Source organism: Lynx canadensis, chromosome D1 (assembly GCF_007474595.2).
Source record: "Lynx canadensis isolate LIC74 chromosome D1, mLynCan4.pri.v2, whole genome shotgun sequence".
Classification (NCBI taxonomy): domain Eukaryota; kingdom Metazoa; phylum Chordata; class Mammalia; order Carnivora; family Felidae; genus Lynx; species Lynx canadensis.
In genome coordinates this window covers 6,026,742-6,050,175 of record NC_044312.2, presented here as the reverse complement: position 1 = coordinate 6,050,175, position 23,434 = coordinate 6,026,742, and the positions used below count along the sequence as shown (strand labels likewise).

At 37.8% G+C, this 23,434-nt stretch overlaps 1 protein-coding gene across 1 annotated transcript in view; it reads left to right on the top strand.

Moving 5' to 3' along the window:
• The window catches only part of CWF19L2 (CWF19 like cell cycle control factor 2), a 124,832-nt gene that overhangs the window by 13,286 nt on the left and 88,112 nt on the right, over nt 1-23,434 (top strand). The window contains exon 4 of the mRNA XM_030332503.1: nt 10,831-11,492. Within this exon, the coding sequence (XP_030188363.1) occupies nt 10,831-11,492 (662 nt within the window). The remainder of the gene's footprint in view (nt 1-10,830; nt 11,493-23,434) is intronic.

Sequence of the window (23,434 nt, the reverse complement as noted above, 5' to 3'; positions counted from 1 at the left end):
AAAGATGAAAAGCTTTCACTTTTTGCAGATGACATGATATTATACATGGAAAATCCGATAGACTCCACCAGAAGTCTGCTAGAACTGATACATGAATTCAGCAAAGTCGCAGGATACAAAATCAATGTACAGAAATCATTTGCATTCTTATACACTAATAATGAAGCAACAGAAAGACAAATAAAGAAACTGATCCCATTCACAATTGCACCAAGAAGCATAAAATAGCTAGGAATAAACCTAACCAAAGACATAAAAGATCTGTATGCTGAAAACTATAGAAAGCTTATGAAGGAAATTGAAGAAGATCCAAAGAAATGGAAAAACATTCCGTGCTTATGGATTGGAAGAATAATATTGTTAAAATGTCAACACTACTCAAAGAAATCTACACATTCAATGCAATCCCAATCAAAATTGCACCAGCATTCTTCTCGGAACTAGAACAAGCAATCCTAAAATTTGTATGGAGCCACAAAAGACCCCGAATAGCCAAAGTAATATTGAAGAAGACCAAAGTGGGAGGCATCACAATCCCAGACTTTAGCCTCTACTACAAGGCTGTAATCATCAGGACAGCGTGGTATTGGCACAAAAACAGACATATAGACCAATGGAATAGAATACAGACCCCAGAATTGGACCCACAAGTATGGCCAACTGATCTTTGACAAAGCAGGAACGAATATCCAATGGAAAAAAGACAGTCTCTTTAACAAATGGTGCTGGGAGAACTGGGCAGCAACATGTAGAAGAATGAAACTAGACCACTTTCTTAGACCATTCACCAAAATAAACTCAAAATGGATGAAGGACCTGAATGTGAGACAGGAAACCATTAAAATCCTAGAGGAGAAAGCAGGAAAAAGCCTCTTTGACCTCACCCGCAGCAATTTCTTACAAGACACATCTCCAAAAGCAAGGGAATTAAAAGCAAAAATGAACTATCGGGACCTCATGAAGATAAAAAGTTTCTGCACTGCAAAGGAAACAATCAACAACACTAAAAGGCAACCTATGGAATGGGAAAAGATACTTGCAAATGACATATTGGACAAAGGGCTAGTATGCAGTCTATAAAGAACTCACCAAACTCCACGCCTGAAAAACAAATAATCCAGTGAAGAAATGGGTAGAAGACATGAATAGACACTTCTTTAAAGAAGACATCCAGATGGTCAACAGTCACATGAAAAGATGCTCAACGTCACTCCTCATCAGGGAAATACAAATCAAAACCACACTCAGATATCACCTCACGCCAGTCAGAGTGGCTAAAATGAACAAATGAGGAGACTATAGATGCTGGAGAGGGTGTGGAGAAACGGGAACCTTCTTGCACTGCTGGTGGGAATGCAAACTGGTGCAGCTGCTCTGGAAAACAGTGTGGAGGTTCCTCAGAAAATTAAAAATAGATCTCCCCTATGACCCAGCAGTAGCACTGCTAGGAATTTACCCAAGGGATACAGGAGTCCTGATGCATAGGGGCACTTGTACCCCAATGTTTATAGCAGCACTCTCAATAATAGCTAAATTATGGAAAGAGCCTAAATGTCCATCATCTGATGAATGTATAAAGAAATTGTGGTTTATATACACAATGGAATACCATGTGGCAATGAGAAAGAATGAACTATGGCCTTTTGTAGCAGCGAGGATGGAACTGGAGAGTGTTATGCTAAGTTAAATAAGTCATACAGAGAAAGACAGATACCCTATGTTTTCACTTTTATGTGGATCCTGAGAAACTTAAGAGAAACCCATGGGGAAGGGGAAGGGGAAAAAAAGAAGTTGAGAGGGAGGGAGGCAAACCATAAGGGACTCTTAAAAACTGAGAATAAACTGAGGGTTGATGGGGGTGGGGGGAAGGGGAGGATGGGTGATGGGCACTGAGGAGGGCACCTTTTGGGATGAGCACTGGGTGTTGTATGGAAACCAATTTGACAATAAATTTCATATTAAAAAAACATTGCTTGTTAAATTTCGATGTATCCATTTTTATAGATTTCTTTCCTGTTTTTTATATACTTTTAAAATAGTTTTATAAAAGTAGGCTCATAGAATACATTCTGGGTTTTTTTATGTACTAATAGAGGCATAGTTGGATGTCAGTAAATACACATTTTAATGACCTTAATATTTTAATATATATTTGTATGGATTTGCCATGTATTTATTTACTTAATGATGGAGTGACATTTTTATTTTATTTTCCCCTGTTAAATAATATTGTACTCATCATCTTTGTTTAATGCATTTTGTAAACTCACCAGGTTACTTTCTTAAGATGAATTACTAAAACCAAAATTGTTATTTGAAGGATAGGGATACTTAAAATGAGTTGTATATTAACACATTTCTCTACAGAAAGGATCAAACAAATTATATTTTCATTACAATGACTCTTATCACATGATTTTGTTAGTCTTCATAGTGTGCTACTGTGGTAAGCAGATTTTTTTTTTCTTTTATTTTTGCTTACTAATGCACTGGAATGTTTTTCCATATTTTTTTGGTCATTTGTATTTTTTTTTTAAATGTTTATTTATTTTGAGAGAGAGGGTGCATGAGAGTACGCATAGAACTAGGGAAGGGCCAGAGTGAGAGGGAGAGGGGATCCCACATTGCAGAGCCTGATGTGGGGCTCAAACTCAGGACTGTGAGCTCATGACCTGGGCTGAAATTAAGAGCTAGGTGCTCAAGTGACTCAGCCCCCCGGGCGTGTTGGCCATTTGTATTTTTAAGTGAATGGATTGTTGATGACATTTACCCATTTTCCCTTTGGGATATTGATTGCTCTAAGATCTTTTAATCTGTTGTAAATTTTTCTCTCAGTTTCATGTTTAGTTTTTACTTTGTTTATATTTGCTATGGGTAGGTTTTGAACATTTTTACCTAACAAAATCCATCAGGTTTTTCTTTCATCACTTAATATTCTTGCTATAATTCACTGAAAGGCTTTTGTCACCCAAAAAATCATAAAAATTTATGTCTGTATTTACTTTGAGTACTTGCTCAATATTTTTTATGGGTATCTTTCATCTTTTTGGAATATATATATATATATTTGTGAATGTTGTAAAGTAGGTTTCTAACTTTATGTCTTCAGATAGTCATTTATAATATATTGAATAAGTTTTCCCACTACTTTGAAATGACACGTTTATTATATATTAGTTTGTCTTTTATAAAATGAGTCTATTTTACTGTCAAACCTATTCTGTTGATTTTTCTGCTGTTTCCTGGAATTAGTATCCTACTCTTATAATTACTGTTGTTTTCAGTAACTCATGCAGATAGTAAATGATTAGTGAACACCTACTGTGTGGCAAGGTCAGTCTTTTTTGTATTAGTCATTAAAAAATTAGCTCTTCATTCTTACACATTTTTCGGTTGTTGTTAAATGTAAAAAAATTGTTAAAAAAATATAGAAATTGTTTTGTCAAGTTCAAGCTCAACTGAAACATTTTCCCAAAATTTATCATAAACTTACATATCTTTTTGGAATTTTGATTTGAATTTAACTAAATTTAAATTTAACTAAATCAGGGATGATTAATATCTTTATAATGTTGAATCATCCTAAAATATTGGACATTTATTCAAATTTTCATTTATGTTCTTCAGTAAATTTCTCTGTGTAATTACTATGCATGTGTCCTTAAGGTTTAAAAATCTTTTTTTCTATTTTATATTGAATCTTTTTTCCTTTGTGGGTTCAGACTTGCTGTTGGTGCTAGAAGGCCATTATTCTAAACTCTCGTCATTAAATCTAATTTTTTAAATTGGGTCATCTGGAAAGATAGTTATATACAAATGATTTCTTTGCTTTATCCCCTCACTATTAATGTTTGATCTTTTTTGTCTTCTCAAAATAGAATTTCAGAACTTTGATAGAAGCCCTGGAAGCTAGTTCTCTTGTTTTTCCGTGTAAATGCTAGCTTCTTGCATTTAAGATGAAAATTATCATCTTTAGAAAGTATCCTTGCATTCAGAGTTTAGTAGATAGTAGAGGTATTCTTTTGTTTCCTTTTTTAAAATTATAAATGGGTATCTTAATTTTTATGAAATAACTGTTGTGATGTCCTTTGAGATGATAGGATTTTTTTTCTTTCGGTTGATAATGAGATGAATTGTGTTAATACATTTCCTAATGTTAGACTGCTCTTGCATTCTTTGAATGACTCCTATTTGATCATGGCATTTCCTTTAATATACTACTAAATTAAATTTGTTAATATCTTATTTTGAACTTATATCTTCACTTACATATGTAATGGCCTTCAGTTTTCTTCGTATGTTATTTTTATTAAATTTTGATAGGGTTATTATAAGTTTATTATTTGAATTGTGAAGTTTGTTATAATTTCTGAATGCTTTAGAACAGTAAAAACATTGGCTTTGTAGTCAAATAGTCCTTAATTTCAATATTCGTTTTCTTCCTCTTTTGGTGTGTGGCCTTAGCTTCCTTTTCTCCCCGTTATAAAAACACCTCTATTAAATAGCAACCTCGTAGGATTCTTGTGAGCATTAATAATAATTTGGGTCCTTTTCATGTGCCAAACACTGTTGAAGTGCTTCATGTATAATTAATTAATTTAATACCACAACAGTTCTATTCTTATTTTGCAAATGAGGAAACTGAGGCAGACAGAAGCTAAATAACTTAACCAAGATTAGATGGTTAATCAGTAGATTTGAACCTAGGTATTGTCTCCTAAAACTCATTTAAATGATGTAAAATAGGTAATATAATGAGAATTGGATAAATTGTGGTATTTGGTGTTTTTTTTATCATTACCATACTTTATTGACTCTAAGAAGCCGCTAATAGTAGATACACCGTTATTTCATGTATCAATAAGAAAGTAAAAAGCTGCCTTTAAGGCAATGTTTTCATTATGAAACTACCCTCCCTCCTGCCCCAACCCCCTCCGCTGCCATCATTTCTGTTCTGTTCATATTGTTACTTGATTTAAGAAACATGTCAAATCTATAATTTTAAATAATTAAAAAAATGAAACATTAGGTATTATCTCTGCCTAGGCTAAGATAATAATTTTACCATATTTTGATCCCCCATCTCACCTCTCAGACTTGGTTAAAATAATTTGAAAAAAAATTTTTAAGTTTTAAATTTCAGTTTGTTAACATATTGTGTAATATTAGTTTCAGGTGTACAATGTAGTGATTTAGCCCTTTCAGACATCACTCTGTGCTCATCACAGCAAGTGCTCTCCTTAATCCCCATCACCTGTTTCCCCATCACCCCACCTACCTCCCCTCTGGTACCCATCAGTGTGTTCAGTATAGTTGAGAGTCTGGTTCTTGGTCTGCCTCATTTTCTCTCTCTCTCTCTTTTTTTTTTTTTTTTTTTCTTGCCCCGTTTGCTTGTTGGTTTTGTTTCTTAAATTCCACATATCAGTGAAATCATATAGTGTTTATCTTTCTCTGACTGACTTATTTCGCTTAGCATAATATTCTTTAGCTCCATCCATGTTGTTGCAAATTGCAAGATTTCTTTCTTTTTTATGGCTGAGTAATACTCCATTGTGTGTATACCACATCTTCTTCCTCCATTCATCAGTCAACGGATACTTGGGCTGTTTTCATAATTTGGCTATTATCGATAATGATGCAATACACATCAGGGTGCATGTTTCCCTTTGAATCTGTATTTTTGTATTCTTTGGGTAAATTCCTAGTGGTGTGATTGCTGGATCGTAGGGTAGTTCTATTTTTAACTCTTTAAGGAACCTTTGTTTTCCACAGTGGCTGCACCAATTTGTATTCCTACTAACAGTGCAAGAGAGTTTCCCTTCCTCTGTCTTCTCACCAATACCTGTTGTTTCTTGTGTTGTTGATTTTCGCCATTCTGATAGATAATAATGTAATATCTCATTGTAGCTTTGATTTGCTTTTCCCTGATGATCAGTGATGTTGAGCATCTTTTCGTGTGCTTGTTGGCCATCTGGATGTCTTCTTTGGAAAGATGTCTGTTAAGGTCTTCTGCCCATTTTTTAATTGGATTATTCATTTTTTAGGTGTTGAGTTGTTTTTTTTTTTTAATTTAAAGTTTGTTTATTTTGAAAGAGAGAGAGAATGAGCAGGGGAGGGACAGAGAGAGGGCCAGGGGTGGGGAGGACAGAGGATCAGAAGTGGGCTCTGTGCTGACAGCAGAGAGCCCAATGTGAGGCTTGAACTCATGCATTGTAAGATCATGACCTGAGCTGAAGTTGGATGCTTAACCAACTAAACCACCCAGGTGCCCTGAGTTTTATAAATTTTTTTTTATGTATTTTGGATACTAATCTTTTAGCTGATATGTCATTTGCAAGTAATTTCTCCCATTCTGTAAGCTGCCTTTTAGTTTTGTTGATTGTTTCCTTTGCTATGCAGAAAGTTTTTATTTTGATGTAGTCCCAATAGTTCATTTTTGCTTTTATTTCCCTTGCCTCAGGAGACATATCTAGTAAGAAATTAATGGGCCAATGTCATAGAAGTTCCTGTCTGTCTTCTCTTCTAGGATTTTTATGGTTTCATGTGTCACATGTAGGTTTATTCCATTTTGAGTTTGTCTTTTTGTGTATAGTGTAAGAAAGTGGTCCAGGATCAACCTTTTGCTTATAGCTGACCAATTTTCCCAACACCATTTGTTGAAGAGACTATCTTTTTTGCATTGGATATTTTTCTCTGCTTTGATTGAAGATTAATTGACCGTATAGTTGTGGGTTCATTTCCGGGTTTTCTATCCTGTTCTAGTGATCTATGTGTCTATTTTTGTGCCAGTACCATACTGGTTTGATCACTGTAGCTTTGTCATATAACTTGAAGTCCAGAATTATGATGCCTACAGCTTTGCTTTTGTTTTTCAGGATTGCTTTGCCTATTTTGGATCTTTTGTGATTCCATACAAATTTTACAATTGTTTGTTCTAGCTCTGTGAAAAATGCTGTTGGTGTTTTGATAGGGATTGAATTAAATGTGTAGATCGCTGGGAGGTATAGACATTTTAAAAGTGTTCTTCCAATCCATGGGCAGGGAATGTCTCTCCATTTTTTTGTGTCATCTTTCCATTTCTTTCATCAGTGCTTTTCATAGTACAGGTCTTTCATATCTTTGGTTAGGTTTATTCCTAGGTATCTTATTGTTTTTGGTATAGTTGTGAGTGGGATTGATTACTTAATATCTCTTACTGCTGCTTTATTATTGATGTATAGAAATGCAACAGATTTCTTTATGTTCATTTTGTGTCCTGCAGCTTTGCTGAATTTGTGTTTCAGTTCTAGCAGTTTTTTGGTGGGTTTTCAATATATAGTTTCTTGTCATGTGCAAGTAGCAAAAGTTTGACTTTTTCCTTGCCAATTTGGATGCCTTTTCTTTTTGTTGTCTAATTCCTGAGGCTAGGACTTCAGGTACTATGTTAAATAACAGTGGTGAGAGTGGACATTCCTGTCTTGTTCCTGACCATAGAGGAAAAATTCTCAGTTTTACCATTGAGGATGATATTAGCTGTGGTTTTTTTCATAGATGGCCTTTATTATGATGAGGTATGTTTCCTGTAAATGTACTTTGTTGAGGGTTTTTATCATGAATGGATGTTGTACTTTGTCAGATGCTTTTTTGGATCTGTTGGAATGATCATACAGTTCTTTTCCTCTCTCTTACTGATATTATCACATTGATTGATTTGCAAATATTGAACCACCCTTGCAGTCCAGGAATAAATCCCATTTGGTTGTGGTGAATGATTCTGTTAATGTACTATTGGAAGTGGTTTGCTGGTATTTTTTTTTTTTTTATTTACATCCAAGTTAGGTAGCATATAGTGCAACAATGATTTCAGTAGTAGATTCCTTAATGCCCCTTACCCATTTAACCCATCACTCCTCCCACAACTCCTCCAGCAACCCTCTGTTTGTTCTCTATATTTAAGAGTCTCCTATGTTTTGACCCCCTCCCTGTTTTTATATTATTTTTGCTTCCCTTAGGTTCATCTGTTTTGTATCTAAAATTCCTCATGTGAGTGAAGTCTTATGATATTTGTCTTTCTCTGACTAATTTTGCTTGGCATAATATCCTCTAGTCCCATCCACATAGTTGCAAATGACAAGATTTCATTCTTTTTGATTGCCAAGTAATACTCCATTGTATATGTATACATCTTCTTCTCCATTCATCTGTTGATGGACATTTGGGCTCTTTCCATACTTTGGCTGTTGTCGATAGTGCTGCTATAAACATTGGGATGCATGTGCCCCTTCAAAACAGCACACCTGTATCCCTTGGATAAATAAATACCTAGTAGTGTAATTGCTGGGTTGTAGGGTTGTTCTATTTTTATTTTTTTGAGGAACCTCCATACTGTTTTTCAGAGTGGCTGCACCAGTTTGCATTCCCAGCAGCAGTGCAAAAGACATCCTTTTTTTCCGCATCCTCACCAACATCTGTTGTTGCCTGAGTTGTTAACGTTAGCCATTCTGACAAGGTGATGTGGTATCTCATTGTAGTTTTGATTTATATTTCCCTGATGATGAATGATGTTGAGCATTTTTTCATGTGTCGGTTGGCCATCTGGATGTCTCTTTGGAAAAGTGTCTATTCATGTCTTTTGCCCATTTCTTCACTGGATTATTTGTTTTTTGGGTGTTGAGTTTGATAAGTTCTTTATAGATTTTGGATACTAACCCTTTATCTGATATGTCATTTGCAAATATCTTCTCCCATTCTATTGGTTTCCTTTTGTTTTGCTGATTAGTTCCTTTGCTGTGCAGAAGGTTTTTATTTTGATGAGGTCCCAATAGTTCATTTTTGCTTTTAATTCCCTTGCCTCTGGAGACGTGTTGAGTAAGAAGTTGCTGTGACTGAGGTCAAAGAGGTTTTTTCCTGCTTTCTTCTCGAGGATTTTGATGGCTTCCTGTCTTCCATTTAGGTCTTTCATCCATTTTGAGTTTATTTTTGTGTATGGTGTTAGAAAGTGGTCCAGGTTCATTCTTCTGCATGTCACTGTCCAGTGTTCCCAGCACCACTTGCTGAAGAGACTGTCTTTATTCCATTGGATACTCTTCCCTGCTTTGTCAAAGAGTAGTTGGCCATACATTTGTGGGTCCGTTTCTGGGTTCTCTATTCTGTTCCATTGATCTGAGTGTCTGTTCTTGTGCCAGTACTATACTGTCTTGATGATTACTGCTTTGTAATACAGCTCGAAGTCCGTGATTGTGATGCCTCCAGCTTTGGTATTCTTTTTCAGGATTGCTTTGGCTATTTGGGGTCTTTTCTGGTTCCATGCAAATTTTGGGATTGTTTGTTCTAGCTCTGTGAAGAATGCTGGTGTTGTTTTGATAGGGATTGTTGGTTTGCTAGTATTGTATTGGGAATTTTTGCATCTGTGTTCATCAGGGATATTGGCCTGTAGTTCTCTTATTTGGTGTTGCCTTTATCTGGATTTGGTATCATGGTAATGTTGGCCTCATAGAATGAATTTGGAAGTTTTCCTTCCATTTTTTTTTTTTTTAATTTTTTAACGTTTATTTCTGAGACAGAGAGACACAGCATGAACGGGGGAGGGTCAGAGAGAGAGGGAGACACAGAATCTGAAACAGGCTCCAGGCTCTGAGCTGTCAGCACAGAGCCTGATGCGGGGCTTGAACTCATGGACCGCGAGATCATGACCTGAGCCGAAGTCGGACCCTTAACTGACTGAGCCACCCAGGCACTCCTGGATAAGCCCTTCATATGTGGAAATTAGCTCGGGAAATTTTCTTATATTATTCTTATTACTGATATTATTGTTATATTGTTGATACTTTGCTCTATTTTTGCTCTTTCCTTCTGGAAGTACCCATATATGCATATTAGATTCTCTAGAGTTAATTGTCCTTGTCTTTTTTCCTTATAACTTACATTTATTTACCATCTTTTCTTAAGTAGACATTATTCCCAGACTAGTGTGGAGTTCACTAATTTGGATGTTTTCTTTTCTTTTGTTCACTATATATATATATATGCATATTTTTGGACATGTAGTTTTCATTTACAAGTTTGTCTTGTTCTTGGACTGTTCTTTTTTCATGAGAATCTGTTTTGTTTTAGTAATGTTGTGACCTCTTGAATCTCACTGACAGTAGGAATTAATTTTTCATAAATGATATCTTCGCTGTTTTCTGTATTATATTTTGTTTTAGTGCTGGGCAGTTGGTCTAAGTGGCCCCACATTTGAGTTCTTATATTTTTTTCATTGTTTGGTAAATTTTTGTTGAGTAATCATATTTTTTTTAAGCATTTATCTTAGGATGATATATTAGTTTGTTAGGGCTGCCATAACAAAGTTCCACAGACCAGGTGGTTTAAACAACAGAAATTTATTTTCTCACAGTTCAGGAAATTTGAAGTCCAAGATTAAGGTGTTACAATGTTTGGTTTCTTCTGGAGCATCTCTTTTTGGCTTATAAATGGCTGCCTTCTCTATGTCCTCACATGGTATTTTCTCTTTGTGTACTTATCTACTATATCTCTTTGTATTTCCATATTTCTTCTTATAAGAACATCCATCAGGTTGAATTAGGGCCCAACTGAACTTCAAGCGCCTGTCTCTAGATGCTGTCATGTTCTGAGGTACCAGAGGTTAGGGCTTCAACATATGAGTTGGGAGAGAGCACACTTAAGCCCTTATCGGGTAGAATGATTGTATGGGTTCTTTCTTCTCTCCTTTATTGGGTTTTTCTGCATTGTGCCATATGATGGTGTATCCCAGCACAATGGCAAATGGGGGTACGAGTCATTGAACCTTTCTTAATTTCAGATATCTTGTTTACTTTCTCTCCTTTGTAGTCAATGGAATTATTTCAGTCGAAATTAGAAGAAGCTGAAAAAACTGCATCCACAAAAGAAGAGTGTAAACGAGAACGGTGGAGGAGACCAACATGTTCAGATAAAGCACAAAGTAGTCAAGAAAGTAGAAAATCAGACTTGGTAAAAGATAATAAAAGTTCCAGGGATAGATATAGTTCAACAAGTATTACAAACAGTGTCAATAAGGAAAAGTCTACTGGTGATGAAAAAGATAATAGGTCGGGGTCTTCAGAAACGTATAGAAGACAATCCAATCCGAGCCAAAATCAAGAGTTTTCTTCTCTTGGAAATTTGAAACCTAAATTTTTAAGACCCTCTGATGATGAAGAACTGTCATTTCATAGCAGGGGCAGAAATTTTGACCCATCTAGTTCATCTTCAGTACCGGTCACTCAGGATTCTGTGCATCGTGGTTTTCGAAAACCCACAGAAAACAGTGAAGAAAGTTCATCGTCATGGAGCCAATCTGGTAGGAGAGAAGGAGACAGGAAACATTCAAATCAACGGTCAGTGGACACCCGTGGCAGTGTCGGCGGTGGGCACATTTCTGAAGACACAAGAGAAAAATCATGGGACGAAAGCTTGAGAGGTGATTCTGTGAAGAAAGAGCATGTGCAGGACACAAAGTCTTCCTCTGCTGGGTATTCTGTTATTTGTTTATTAAGCTGTTAAATGTTAAATATCAGAAGATTCAAAGAAATTGAGCCGTATTTTTAAGAAATCAGTTATTAATGAGATGATCTGTTTCTTAAATTTTGTGGAAGAGATAAGATTTGCCCATTTAACAAATCAGTAGTTTTGTTTTATGGGTTGCATTTATTTCATTTCACGGTTTCATTTAATAAATGGAAGAACTCAGTAGCTATATTAGCTCAAAATCTGTTGCTTTTTTGCACATTAAAATATTAAATGAGTTAATAATCCTTTGAAATGGATATGCCACAGGAGGTATTTTGGTAGATTGTGCTCCTGCTGCCATAATTGCTTTCAAAGGAAACCACTTAATTGTAAAGCGTAATCATGATTGTAAATATGGCATGCCTGTCTGGAGGTAGCCCACATATGAAGTGAAAAAGATATACAAAAGATCCTGTAGAGGAAAGCATGAATTAATGGACTGTTTTGCAGACAAAGAAATAATCCACTTTGGACAGTTGACTGGTTTTAAAGATAATGTTAGAGTTTTAAAAGGGTGCCTGGGTGGCTTAGTTGGCTGAGCGTACAAATCTTGACTTCTGTTTAGGTCATAATCCCAGGGTCATGAGATTAAGCCCCACGTTGGCCTCTGTGCTGAGTGTGGAGCCTGCTTAAGATTCTCTCCCTCCCTCCCTCCCTCTCCCTCCCTCCCTCCCTCTCTCCCTTCCTCCCTCCTCCCTCCCACCCTGCCCATCCCCTGCCTGCATGTGCGCACCCATGCTTTCTCTCAAAAGAAAAAAAAGGGAAATATAGGTAGGTTAGTGGTTGTACCTGTAGTAATTAGGCATAACACTCACTGGTGTTACTATTCTTGCACCTCTTGTACTTATATACAGAGCTGAGTCAGTAGAACAGGAAACCCAGGTTGAGTGGGATCAAACCTAGGAAAAATTGACTTAGCTATAGAGTTGGTTGTATTGGAAATAGCCATAAGTGGGGAAAAAAGTGTCCAAAGAGTAATGAGTAGCTTAGAATGATCATTAAAATATGTTTTAAAATACCACCAAATGAATAGGACCCTCAAGGAAGAGGTTTTAGGAAATAATAGAAATCACTGGTGGCAGTTGTAGGTATAAACGTTGTGGTTTGGGGTCATGAGTATGGGAAATCATTTTTCTTAATCCCATCTGAAGCTGTGGATTATAAAGCACCATGTGCAGCTTTCAGTGGGAGGAAGCTGGCAAAACCTGGACTGAGTGATGGGAGCCCCAGTCAGATGGGCTCTGGTTCAAGGCAGGGTTTTGTTCCCAGGAAACCAAAGGAGAAATCTGGTTGTACTGACTGGATAAACAGGACAGGGATTAGAGAATGTCTTATGCTGTCTACATATATAATTGTCCAGGCTTTGCTCCATCTACTCTGGAAGGTAACTGTTTCTAGTCCCCAGCTGCTGGCACTAGGAGACTCTTACTTTTTTTTTTTTCAATATATGAAGTTTATTGTCAAATTGGTTTCTATACAACACCCAGTGCTCATCCCAAAAGGTGCCCTCCTCAATAACCATCACCCACCCTCCCCTCCCTCCACCCCCCATCAACCCTCAGTTTGTTCTCAGTTTTTAAGAGTCTCTTATGCTTTGGCTCTCTCCCACTCTAACCTCTTTTTTTTTTTTTTCTTCCTTCCCCTCCCCCATGGGTTTCTGTTAAGTTTCTCAGGATCCACATAAGAGTCAAACCATATGGTATCTGTCTTTCTCTGTATGGCTTATTTCACTTAGCATAACACTCTCCAGTTCCATCCACGTTGCTACAGAGGGCCATATTTCATTCTTTCTCATTGCCACGTAACTCCATTGTGTATATAAACCACAATTTTTTTTTATCCATTCATCAGTTGATGGACATTTAGGCTCTTTCCATCATTTGGCTATTGTTGAGAGTGCTGCTATAAACATTGGGGTACAAGTGCCCCTATGCATCAGGACTCCTGTATCCCTTGGGTAAATTCCTAGCAGTGCAATTGCTGGGTCATAGGGTAGGTCTATTTTTAATTTTCTGAGGAACCTCCACACTGTTTTCCAGAGCGGCTGCACCAATTTGCATTCCCACCAACAGTGCAAGAGGGTTCCCGTTTCTCCACATCCTCTCCAGCATCTATAGTCTCCTGATTTGTTCATTTTAGCCACTCTGACTGGCGTGAGGTGATATCTGAGTGTGGTTTTGATTTGTATTTCCCTGATGAGGAGTGATGTTGAGCATCTTTTCATGTGCCTGTTGGCCATCCGGATGTCTTCTTTAGAGAAGTGTCTATTCATGTTTTCTGCCCATTTCTTCACTGGGTTATTTGTTTTTCGGGTGTGGAGTTTGGTGAGCTCTTTATAGATTTTGGATACTAGCCCTTTGTCCAATATGTCATTTGCAAATATCTTTTCCCATTATGTTGGTTGCCTTTTAGTTTTGTTGGTTGTTTCCTTTGCTGTGCAGAAGCTTTTTTTTTTTTTTTTAATTTTTTTTTTTCAACGTTTATTTATTTTTTTTGGGACAGAGAGAGACAGAGCATGAACGGGGGAGGGGCAGAGAGAGAGGGAGACACAGAATCGGAAACAGGCTCCAGGCTCTGAGCCATCAGCCCAGAGCCTGACGTGGGGCTCAAACTCACGGACCGCGAGATCTTGACCTGGCTGAAGTCAGACGCTTAACCGACTGCGCCACCCAGGCGCCCCTACTGTGCAGAAGCTTTTTATCTTCATGAGGTCCCAGTCGTTCATTTTTGCTTTGAATTCCCTTGCCTTTGGGGATGTGTCAAGTAAGAAATTGCTGCGGCTGAGGTCAGAGAGGTCTTTTCCTGCTTTCTCCTCTAGGGATTTGATGGTTTCCTGTCTCACATTCAGGTCCTTTATCCATTTTGATTTTATTTTTGTGAATGGTGTGAGAAAGTGGTCTAGTTTCAATCTTCTGCATGTTGCTGTCCAGTTCTCCCAGCACCATTTGTTAAAAAGACTGTCTTTTTTCCATTGGATATTCTTTCCTGCTTTGTCAAAGATGAGTTGGCCGTACGTTTGTGGGTCTAGTTCTGGGGTTTCTATTCTATTCCATTGGTCTGTGTGTCTGTTTTTGCGCCAATACCATGCTGTCTTGATGATTACAGATTTGTAGTAGAGGCTAAAGTGTGGGATTGTGATGCCTCCTGCTTTGGTCGTCTTCTTCAAAATTACTTTGGCTATTCGGGGCCTATTGTGGTTCCATATGAATTTTAGGATTGCTTGTTCTAGTTTCGAGAAGAACGCTGGTGCAATTTTGATTGAGATTGCATTGAATGTGTAGATAGCTTTGGGTAGTATTGACATTTTGACAGTATTTATTCTTCCAATCCATGAGCACAGAATGTTTTTCCATTTCTTTATATCTTCTTCAATTTTCTTCATAAGCTTTCTGTAGTTTTCAGCATACAGATCTTTTACATCTTTGGTTAGATTTTTTCCTAGGTATTTTATGCTTCTTGGTGCAATTGTGAATGGGATCAGTTTCTTTATTTGTCTTTCTGTTGCTTCATTATTAGTGTATAAGAATGCAACTGATTTCTGTACATTGATTTTGTATCCTGCAACTTTGCTAAATTCATGTATCAGTTCTAGCAGACTTCTGGTGGAGTCTATCGTATTTTCCATGTATAATAAATATCATGTCATCTGCAAAAAGTGAAAGCTTAACTTCATCTTTGCCAATTTTGATGCCTTTGATTTCCTTTTGTTGTCTGATTGCTGATGCTAGAACTTCCAACACCATGTTAAACAACAGCGGTGACAGTGGACATCCCTGTCGTGTTCCTGATCTCAGGAAAAAAGCTCTGTTTTTCCCCATTGAGGATGATGTTAGCTGTGGGCTTTTCATAAATGGCTTTTATGATGTTTAAGTATGTTCCTTCTATCCCGACTTTCTCCAGGGTTTTTATTAAGAAAGGTTGCTGAATTTTGTCAAAGGCCTTTTCTGCATCGATTGACAGGATCATATGGTTCTTATCTTTTCTTTTATTAATATGATGTATCACATTGATTTGCGAATGTTGAACCAGCCCTGCATCCCAGGAATGAATCCCACTTGATCATGGTGAATAATTCTTTTTATATGCTGTTGAATTCGATTTGCTAGTATCTTATTGAGAATTTTTGCATCCATATTCATCAGGGATATTGGCCTGTAGTTCTGTTTTTTTACTGGGTCTCTGTCTGGTTTAGGAATCAAAGTAATACTGGCTTCATAAAATGAGAGGAGACTCTTACTTTTATCCTCAGGGTTGGCTTAACATTTGGGCAGTCTGTAGGTCTTGACTTCTGTGACTGGCTATGTGGGAAATAGCCTTACACTCAGTATTTCATCTGGTTCTCTAATTGCTTCATATTTGTAGGTCATATTTAAATTGTACATTTCCGATAGATATACTGTAATATAGGTACTCACTAAAAGCTGTATTTTTTTGGTCTGAAGGCAATACACGTGCACACACACAGACACACACACACGTACATGTATATATTTTAAATGTTTATTTTTTCTGAGAGAGAGCAAGTGAGCACACACGAGCGGCAGGGGTTGGGGGTGGGGCAGAGAGAGGGAGAGAGAATCCTAAGCAGGCTGTCAGCACAGAGCCTGACGAGGTGCTCAAACTCACAAACTGTGAGAACATGACCTGAGCCAAAATCAAGAGTCGGATGCTTAACCAGCTGAGCCACCCAGGCACCTCATGAAGGCAGTATTTTTGTTAGCTGTGTCATTTTGGTGTTGCAGATGGTTTGAAGCTTTCCATGAATTCCATGATTGACTGGAGAAGGAAAGAACAATCTAGAAATCATCTACATATATGTGAAAGAAAAGATTCCTGAGCCCGTGTGGGTGGTGTAAAGTCAGAGACCAGGAAGCATGTTGAGGAATATCTGTTTCCAGGAACTGAAGAGGTTCACTGAAGTATTGTGGGAAGCTGTTAGTTTGAACATTATCCTGGGTATATGCTGAATTCTTTATAAAATGCTAGAATTCTAGGGAGCTTTAGAATGAATAAGTTTTTTTTTTTTTTTAACGTTTATTCATTTTTGAGAGACAGAGAGAGACAGAGCATGAGTGGGGAAGGGGCAGGGAGAGAGGGAGACACAGAATCCGAAGCAGGCTACAGGCTCTGAGCCATCAGCACAGAGCCCGATGCGGGGCTCGAACCCACAAACTGCGAGATCATGACCTGAGCCGAAGTCGGACGCTCAGCCGACTGAGCCACCCAGCTGCCCCTAGAATGAAAAGTTTTAGAAGTAGGGGAAAAAAATCGTAGAAATAATTGTACAACTAGAAGAAATAATCGTCTGTCCTGTATTTTCCACATGCAGAAACTGAGGCGTTGAGGGTGTAGCTCACACAGTGGTGTGTTGAGAGAGTTGCCAGGTTGAGCAAATAAAAAATAGTAAGTCCCTTGCAGTATGCGGACAGACTGACCCCAAAAAATTTTTGTTTCCCTGAAATTCAAATTTGACTGGGTGTCATGTTTTTTATCTGACATTTGTATGTAACACTTAGCCATTTTCTGGGTTTGTGACCGTTTTGGTAGAGATAATATTATATAAAAAACTTAATTACCTATCTAAGTTACATAGCTTCACAATGTATATACCATTCTGAACTTTGATGTGTTTTTTTTCCCCAATCAGTATATCTTAAAGATGTTTTGCCATCATCCCGTATGTATGTACTTTTTAAAGGCTCTTTAATATTCTGTTAAAACTGAGGTATAAGCTAGTAGTTCTCCTGGGTCCCCTCTTGGTGGATTTTAGGTGATTTCTAGTTTGTCGCCCTTACAAAAGTGCAGCAGTAATAGCGATGTGTATCTTTGCACATTGGTTAAATATAGCTGTAAAATAAATTCAAGCGGTTGGATTATATTTCTAAATCTTGTTATATTAGCCAGTTTACTCTCTTACCAGCCAAATATTAGGATGACTTTTCTCTTCCTTACCATCAGTATTATTGAACTTTTTAGCCTTGAACTTTTGTCATATGCATCGAGAAACAGAATCTTTGCTTGATTTGCATTTCTTTAAATCTGAGTGAAGTTTGGTGTATCTTTATAAATGTTAGTGTTTGTTTTATTTTTGTTAACTAGTCATCTGTTTTGGCTACTCTTTGAGTTCTCTGTAAAGACTCTTTATAGTTTTCAGGTAATATATAGTGTTTACATCACTTGTAGATTTCCTTTTTCTTCTTGTTTCATTTTCCTTTTTCATCCTTACTTTTCATTCATTCTTGCTGTGATCACATTTCTCATTCTTTTCCTTTGTCCTCTTCAGGCCTTGCATTTTTCTCAAGTAGGCGAAAAGCATCCTCTAGAAGGAAGGGGTACATATGCTCAAGAACTTTAAGCTTATTATTCCTAGAAATAAAATGTGTTTGTGGATAATTTTGTTTTGTTGGAAAATATATCAGTTGTGTATTTTCTGGATTCTGAAACCTAGAATATTATGCCATATGAACAAAAACTAGTGTGCTGTCCTTAATTTAGATTTTATAAAGTTAGTATCAGGAACTAACCCATTTTATATACTGTCTTAGCCTTTGGGTATAATTCTTGGCAGAGTTTGCTGTGGGAGCTCAGAAGGACAAGAGAAGGATGACAGGTTCTGAAGGTTCTGAGTATAGTCATGAGATCCTTGGACAGGGAGAAAATTGGCGAACAAGCGTTGAGAGTAATTAAGGGCAGGAGATCTATGAACACTGCCAGCAGGCAAAGAATAATTGCAGTGTACTCAGGGTTTCTGAAATGTCATTGGGGTGGAGGTTTTTTAATTACTTCTTCCTCAAAAGTTTTTAGGCAGAGTTGGGTGTGTGTGTGCTGCACAGAGAATACATTTTAATGGGAAAAGGGGATTTGTTTTTTAGAAATTAATTATGAAGAAGACTTCTGAAATGTAGCAGTAATCCTGGAAAATGAGAAATGCTTGTACTTTTTCCTTCTTACAGGATGATTGCAGATGTCATGGCGATGTTTCTTTCAGGGCATTTGCTCATTATTGTCATTGTTAAGAGAAAGTAAGGGAGAGTCTGTTCCTTGCATTTGCTGCCAAGGGGTGTCTTTGCTGTGGTGTTAACCAGATGAAATCATGTGTCCTGTATTCACTGTGTGCCCAGCAACTCATTTTAGTCTTTATTTGATACCTGTTATTCTATGAAGTGAATTGAAGTGTATGTTAATATTGAAAATATTAGTATCAGAGAGGCTCAGAATTCTTGTTATATCATCTAATTTATCCTTATCTAGTTTTTGTCTCCTAATAAACAATTTAATTTCTGTTAGAAAATACCCCCCCCCCCAAAAAAAAGACGTACGAGTATGAATTTTATGACAGTGAAGGTTGTTGCTTTTAAAGCTTTGTTGGGATTTCAGTTATCTTCTTGAAACTTGTGAGCTTTGGTTGGAGTTTAGCATACCTTCATTGTCCTCTCTCTCTTTTTTAATGTTTATTTTGAGAGAGGGAGAGTGACAGGGAGAATGAGAGGGAGAGAAAGAGAATTCCAAGCAGGCTTCATGCTCAGCTTAGAGCCCCACACAGGGCTTAATCTCATGACTGACCTGAGCTGAAATCAAGAGTCAGGTGCTTAACCACCTGAGCCACCCACGTGCCCCTTCACTGTCCTCTCTGGATTGAATCTTCAACCTTCCATACTAAGAAGTGGTGGGAAGAGTCAAGTAAAATGACAAAGATATGCCTTTGGATAGAAATAATAGAGGTCTTTGGCAGTTTAATAAAAAATATTATCATTGTAGGGGTGCCTGGGTAGCTCAGTTGGTTAAGCGTCAGACTTTAGCTCAGGTCATGATCTCATGGCTCATGAGTTTGAAACCTGCATTGGGCTCTGCGCTGACAGGTCAGAGCCTGGAGCCTGGAGACTGCTTCAGATTCTGTGTCTCTCTCTCCCTCTGCCCCTCCCCTGCTTGCGTTCTGTCTGTCTGTCTCTCTCAAAGATAAATAAAGATTAAAAAAATAAAAAAAATCATTGTGAAAGAGGATTTATCAGCCAGATTTCATAGACTAAGTTATGATTGTGAGTCATGAGGTGGTAGAGATGGAAAGTGTACATGGGAAACATGGGTTAAGTAAAGTGCCTCCTTTCTCTTTCCCTTTTTTTTCTTTTAAGTTGCAGACACTTGAATATGTTTATATATTAAGGGAGAAGTATCAGTTTTAGAAGAGTGATGATGGCATAATTTATGGGCAAAATCCCAAGGGTACTGTGGATAAATGTAGGATCTGATATACTCAGACAAGTGGAAGGATTGGTCTTGGACAGGGGTGTTGAAGAAGAGGAGAGTGTGGCTGTAATCTGTGAGTGACAGGAGAAAATTACAGAAATTCTTGACAACTCAGGTCAGTGTTTTTCAACATAGGATCCCCACAATAATGGTGTTCCTTTTTAGTCTTTGTATGCACCACAGTGAGTTTGGTGGCTTCAGAAGAGAAAAAGTGACAGAACAATTTAATTCACACACAGCTCACAAAGTTGAAATGTCCTCTCATTGTTATGACTTAATTCCTATTAGCTTTTTTTTTTTTTAATATGAAATTTGTTGTCAAATTGGTTTCTATACAACACCCAGTGCTCATCCCAACAGGTGCCCTCCTCAATGCCCATCACCCACCCTCCCACTCCCCATCAACCCTCAGTTTATTTTGTTTTTAAGAGTCTCTTATGGTTTGCCTCCCTCCGTCTCTTTTTTTTTTTCTTCCCCTCCCCTGTGGTCTTCTGTAAAGTTTCTCAGGATCCACATATGAGTGAGAACATATGGTATCTTTCTCTGCCTGACTTACTTCCCTTAGCATCATACCCTGCAGTTCCATCCACATTGCTACAAAAGGCCATATTTCATTCTTTCTCATTGCCACGTAGTACTCCATTGTGTATATAAACCACAATTTCTTTATCCATTCATCAGTTGATGGACATTTGGGCTCTTTCCATAATTTGGCTATTGTTGATAGTACTGCCATAAACATTGGGGTACAAGTGCCCTTATGTGTCAGCACCCCTGTATCCCTTGGGTAAATTCCTAGCAGTGCTATTGCTGGGTTGTAGGGTAGATCTATTTTTTGAGGAATCTCCACACTGTTTCCCAGAGCGGCTGCACCAGTTTGCATTCCCACCAACAATGCAAGAGGGTTCCCGTTTCTCCACATCCTTGCCAGCATCTATAGTGTCCTGATTTGTTCATTTTAGCCACTCTGACTGGCATGAGGTGATACTAGCTTTTTATTTTGACCAAAATGTTGATGAACAGTTAAAATTACTGGTCCGTGTGCATGTCATATTTTCTTTAAGTGATCTTTGGAAGTTGAAAGTTTGAGAAACAAACTCTCTTTTATTCAGATTTGAAAAAAAAAAGAAAAAGTATCTGTTCTGGTATGACCAGGAATGCAGTGATGAGGGGAGGTGATTTTTGTACCAGACATGTCCCTTGGAACTTCAGTTAGATGGCTTTGACAGATTCTTTCTGCTGTGCATCTTACATTTACTGAATTCAGCACCTCCTTCTTAGGTCTAGTGCTATAAAAACAGTTATGACACAGTTTCTGCTTTCAAGGAGCTCACGGTATCAAAGAGCCAGTTATATAGGCATGTGAAGAAATAAGTACATAAACGCAGCGATACTTACAGTTAGTTGCAGGTCTAAATATAGATCCTTATGATTACAATTCCTGTGTACAACAAGGGATGATTAACTCCTCTGAGATATCACTGGGGGGACAGAATCCAGGAAAGATAGGGTCTTGAGGGATGAACTCATTAGGTGTAAGTGGGAAGGGGTAATCGACATGGAGATAACTTGGAGACAAGTCAGCGTGGTCTAGTTGAGCATTTGAGAGTAGAATTTTGGAGTGTCAGATGCAGTAACTCCCTGAGGAGAGGCCATATTTCTTTTTATGGTCTTTGCGTCTCTGAATCCTGGTAGAGCGCATAGCACAAATTCACCTCTCAATAACTTGTGGAATGTAGTTGAATGGGAGGAAAATGGGTAGGCAGTTATAGCGAATATGCCTCACGTGCCTTGTAAATAGCTCCAGAAGTCATGCTCCCGAGTTGGACAGTATTCTCTAGTGATTGGAAACAAGTATCTCCAGGATTTGAAATAGATCAGATTTGTATTTTATTTATTTATTTATTAAAAATGTTTTCACATTTATTTATTTTTGAGAGACAGAGCGTGAACGGGGAAGGGGCAGAGGGAGGGGGAGACACAGAATCCGAAGCAGGCTCCAGGCTCTGAGCTGTCAGCACAGAGCCTGACGCGGGGTTTGAACCCATGAACTGTAAGATCATGACCTGAGTCGAAGTCGGATGCTTAACTGACTGAGCCACCCAGGTGCCCCCAGATTTCTATTTTAGAAAGATTCCAACATACTGTGTAGGCCAGTTTGGGAAATGGAACAGATTTGAGGATGAAATATTGGCGAGGAAGCTCTAGTTGAGAGACAAGAAGTCATGAACCAAAGGAGTGAATGTAGAGGAAAGGGGGAGCTTGAGTTGGCTTCTGTGGCTCAGTGATGAGGCATCTATTTCTGTGGCCCCTTGGAAGGATTTGCTTACTTACTGTGTACCATTTCTGGGCATTCTTTTAAACAATTTTCCTTAAGTTTATTTGTTTAAGTCATCTCTATACCTGACTCGGGGCTCGAACCCATGACCCTGAAATCAAGAATTGCATTCCTCTCCAACTGAGCCAGCCAGGCACCCCTCTTTCCTTTCTTGAAAAGATTTCACTGTTGGATTTTGAACGTGGTGAATGGAGGACTGGTTGGAACATTCCTCTTTGACTCAGTAATTGGCTCTCAGTGGCAAAAGTTACCATTATTGAGCATCAGGCTATGTGTTGTGTTTAGAATTTTATTCTATTACTGAATTTATTATAATTTTATACATTGTCACATTTGATTCTGATAATGTGAGGGTAGGTATTGATCATCTTTTTGGTTTTATAGCCTGAGAGAGGTTAAGATACTTGCCCAGTCTCATAGAGCTTGTAAAGGACAGAGTCTGGATTTGAGCCCATGTCAGTCTGACTCCAGAACTCCTTTTCTTGTAATACTAACAGGGATTTCTCATTTCTACAATGATGATGCAACAGTAGGATTAGCATTCTCTTTATTTATTTATTTATTAAGAAAATTTTTTTAATGTTTATTTTTGAGGGAGGGAGAGAGAGAGACAGAGACAGACAGACAGACAGAGTGTGAGTGGGGGAGGGGCAGAGAGAGAGGGAGACACAGAATCTGAGCTCTCAGCACAGAGCCCGACGCGGGGCTTGAACCCACAAACTGAGATCATGACCTGAACCACAGTCAGATGCTTAACCGACTGAGCCACCCAGGTGCCCCTGCATTGGCATTTGAAAGAAACAGCTTCTAGTGCTTCATGAAAAGGTTGCATTTGGAACTCTTAGAATTTGAATCTGTTTTTGGGTGTTTATACCTTTATTTTTATCCCTATTTGTAGGCATGAATCTGTTGACATATTGACCCTTGAAATTAAAGTAAATTACATTTATAATAAAAATGATGTGTGCCTCAGAATTGAATTTGGAAAAAGTTACTGAAAAATATTTTCCATACAAAACAGTCCAACTAACTGACAAGCAATCCCTCCACATCTAGCAGCACGTAAATGGTAGTGATGTTCTGCTCACATGAATGCAGTGTCCCTACTGCTCTTCCTAATTGGTTTTTAAAATGTAGACTGAAGGAATTTGAGAGGAACAAAAACATTTTCCTTTCTAATGGTGCTTTACCTAATATTTCTAATGGTGCTAAAATATTTTAGGTTTCTTAGTCTGAGCACCAGGGTGTTTTTTCTTTCTGTGAGAAGAAATGGTTCTTCCAGAATTTCTGCAGATATTAATGTCTTTTTTTTCAAAAAATTCA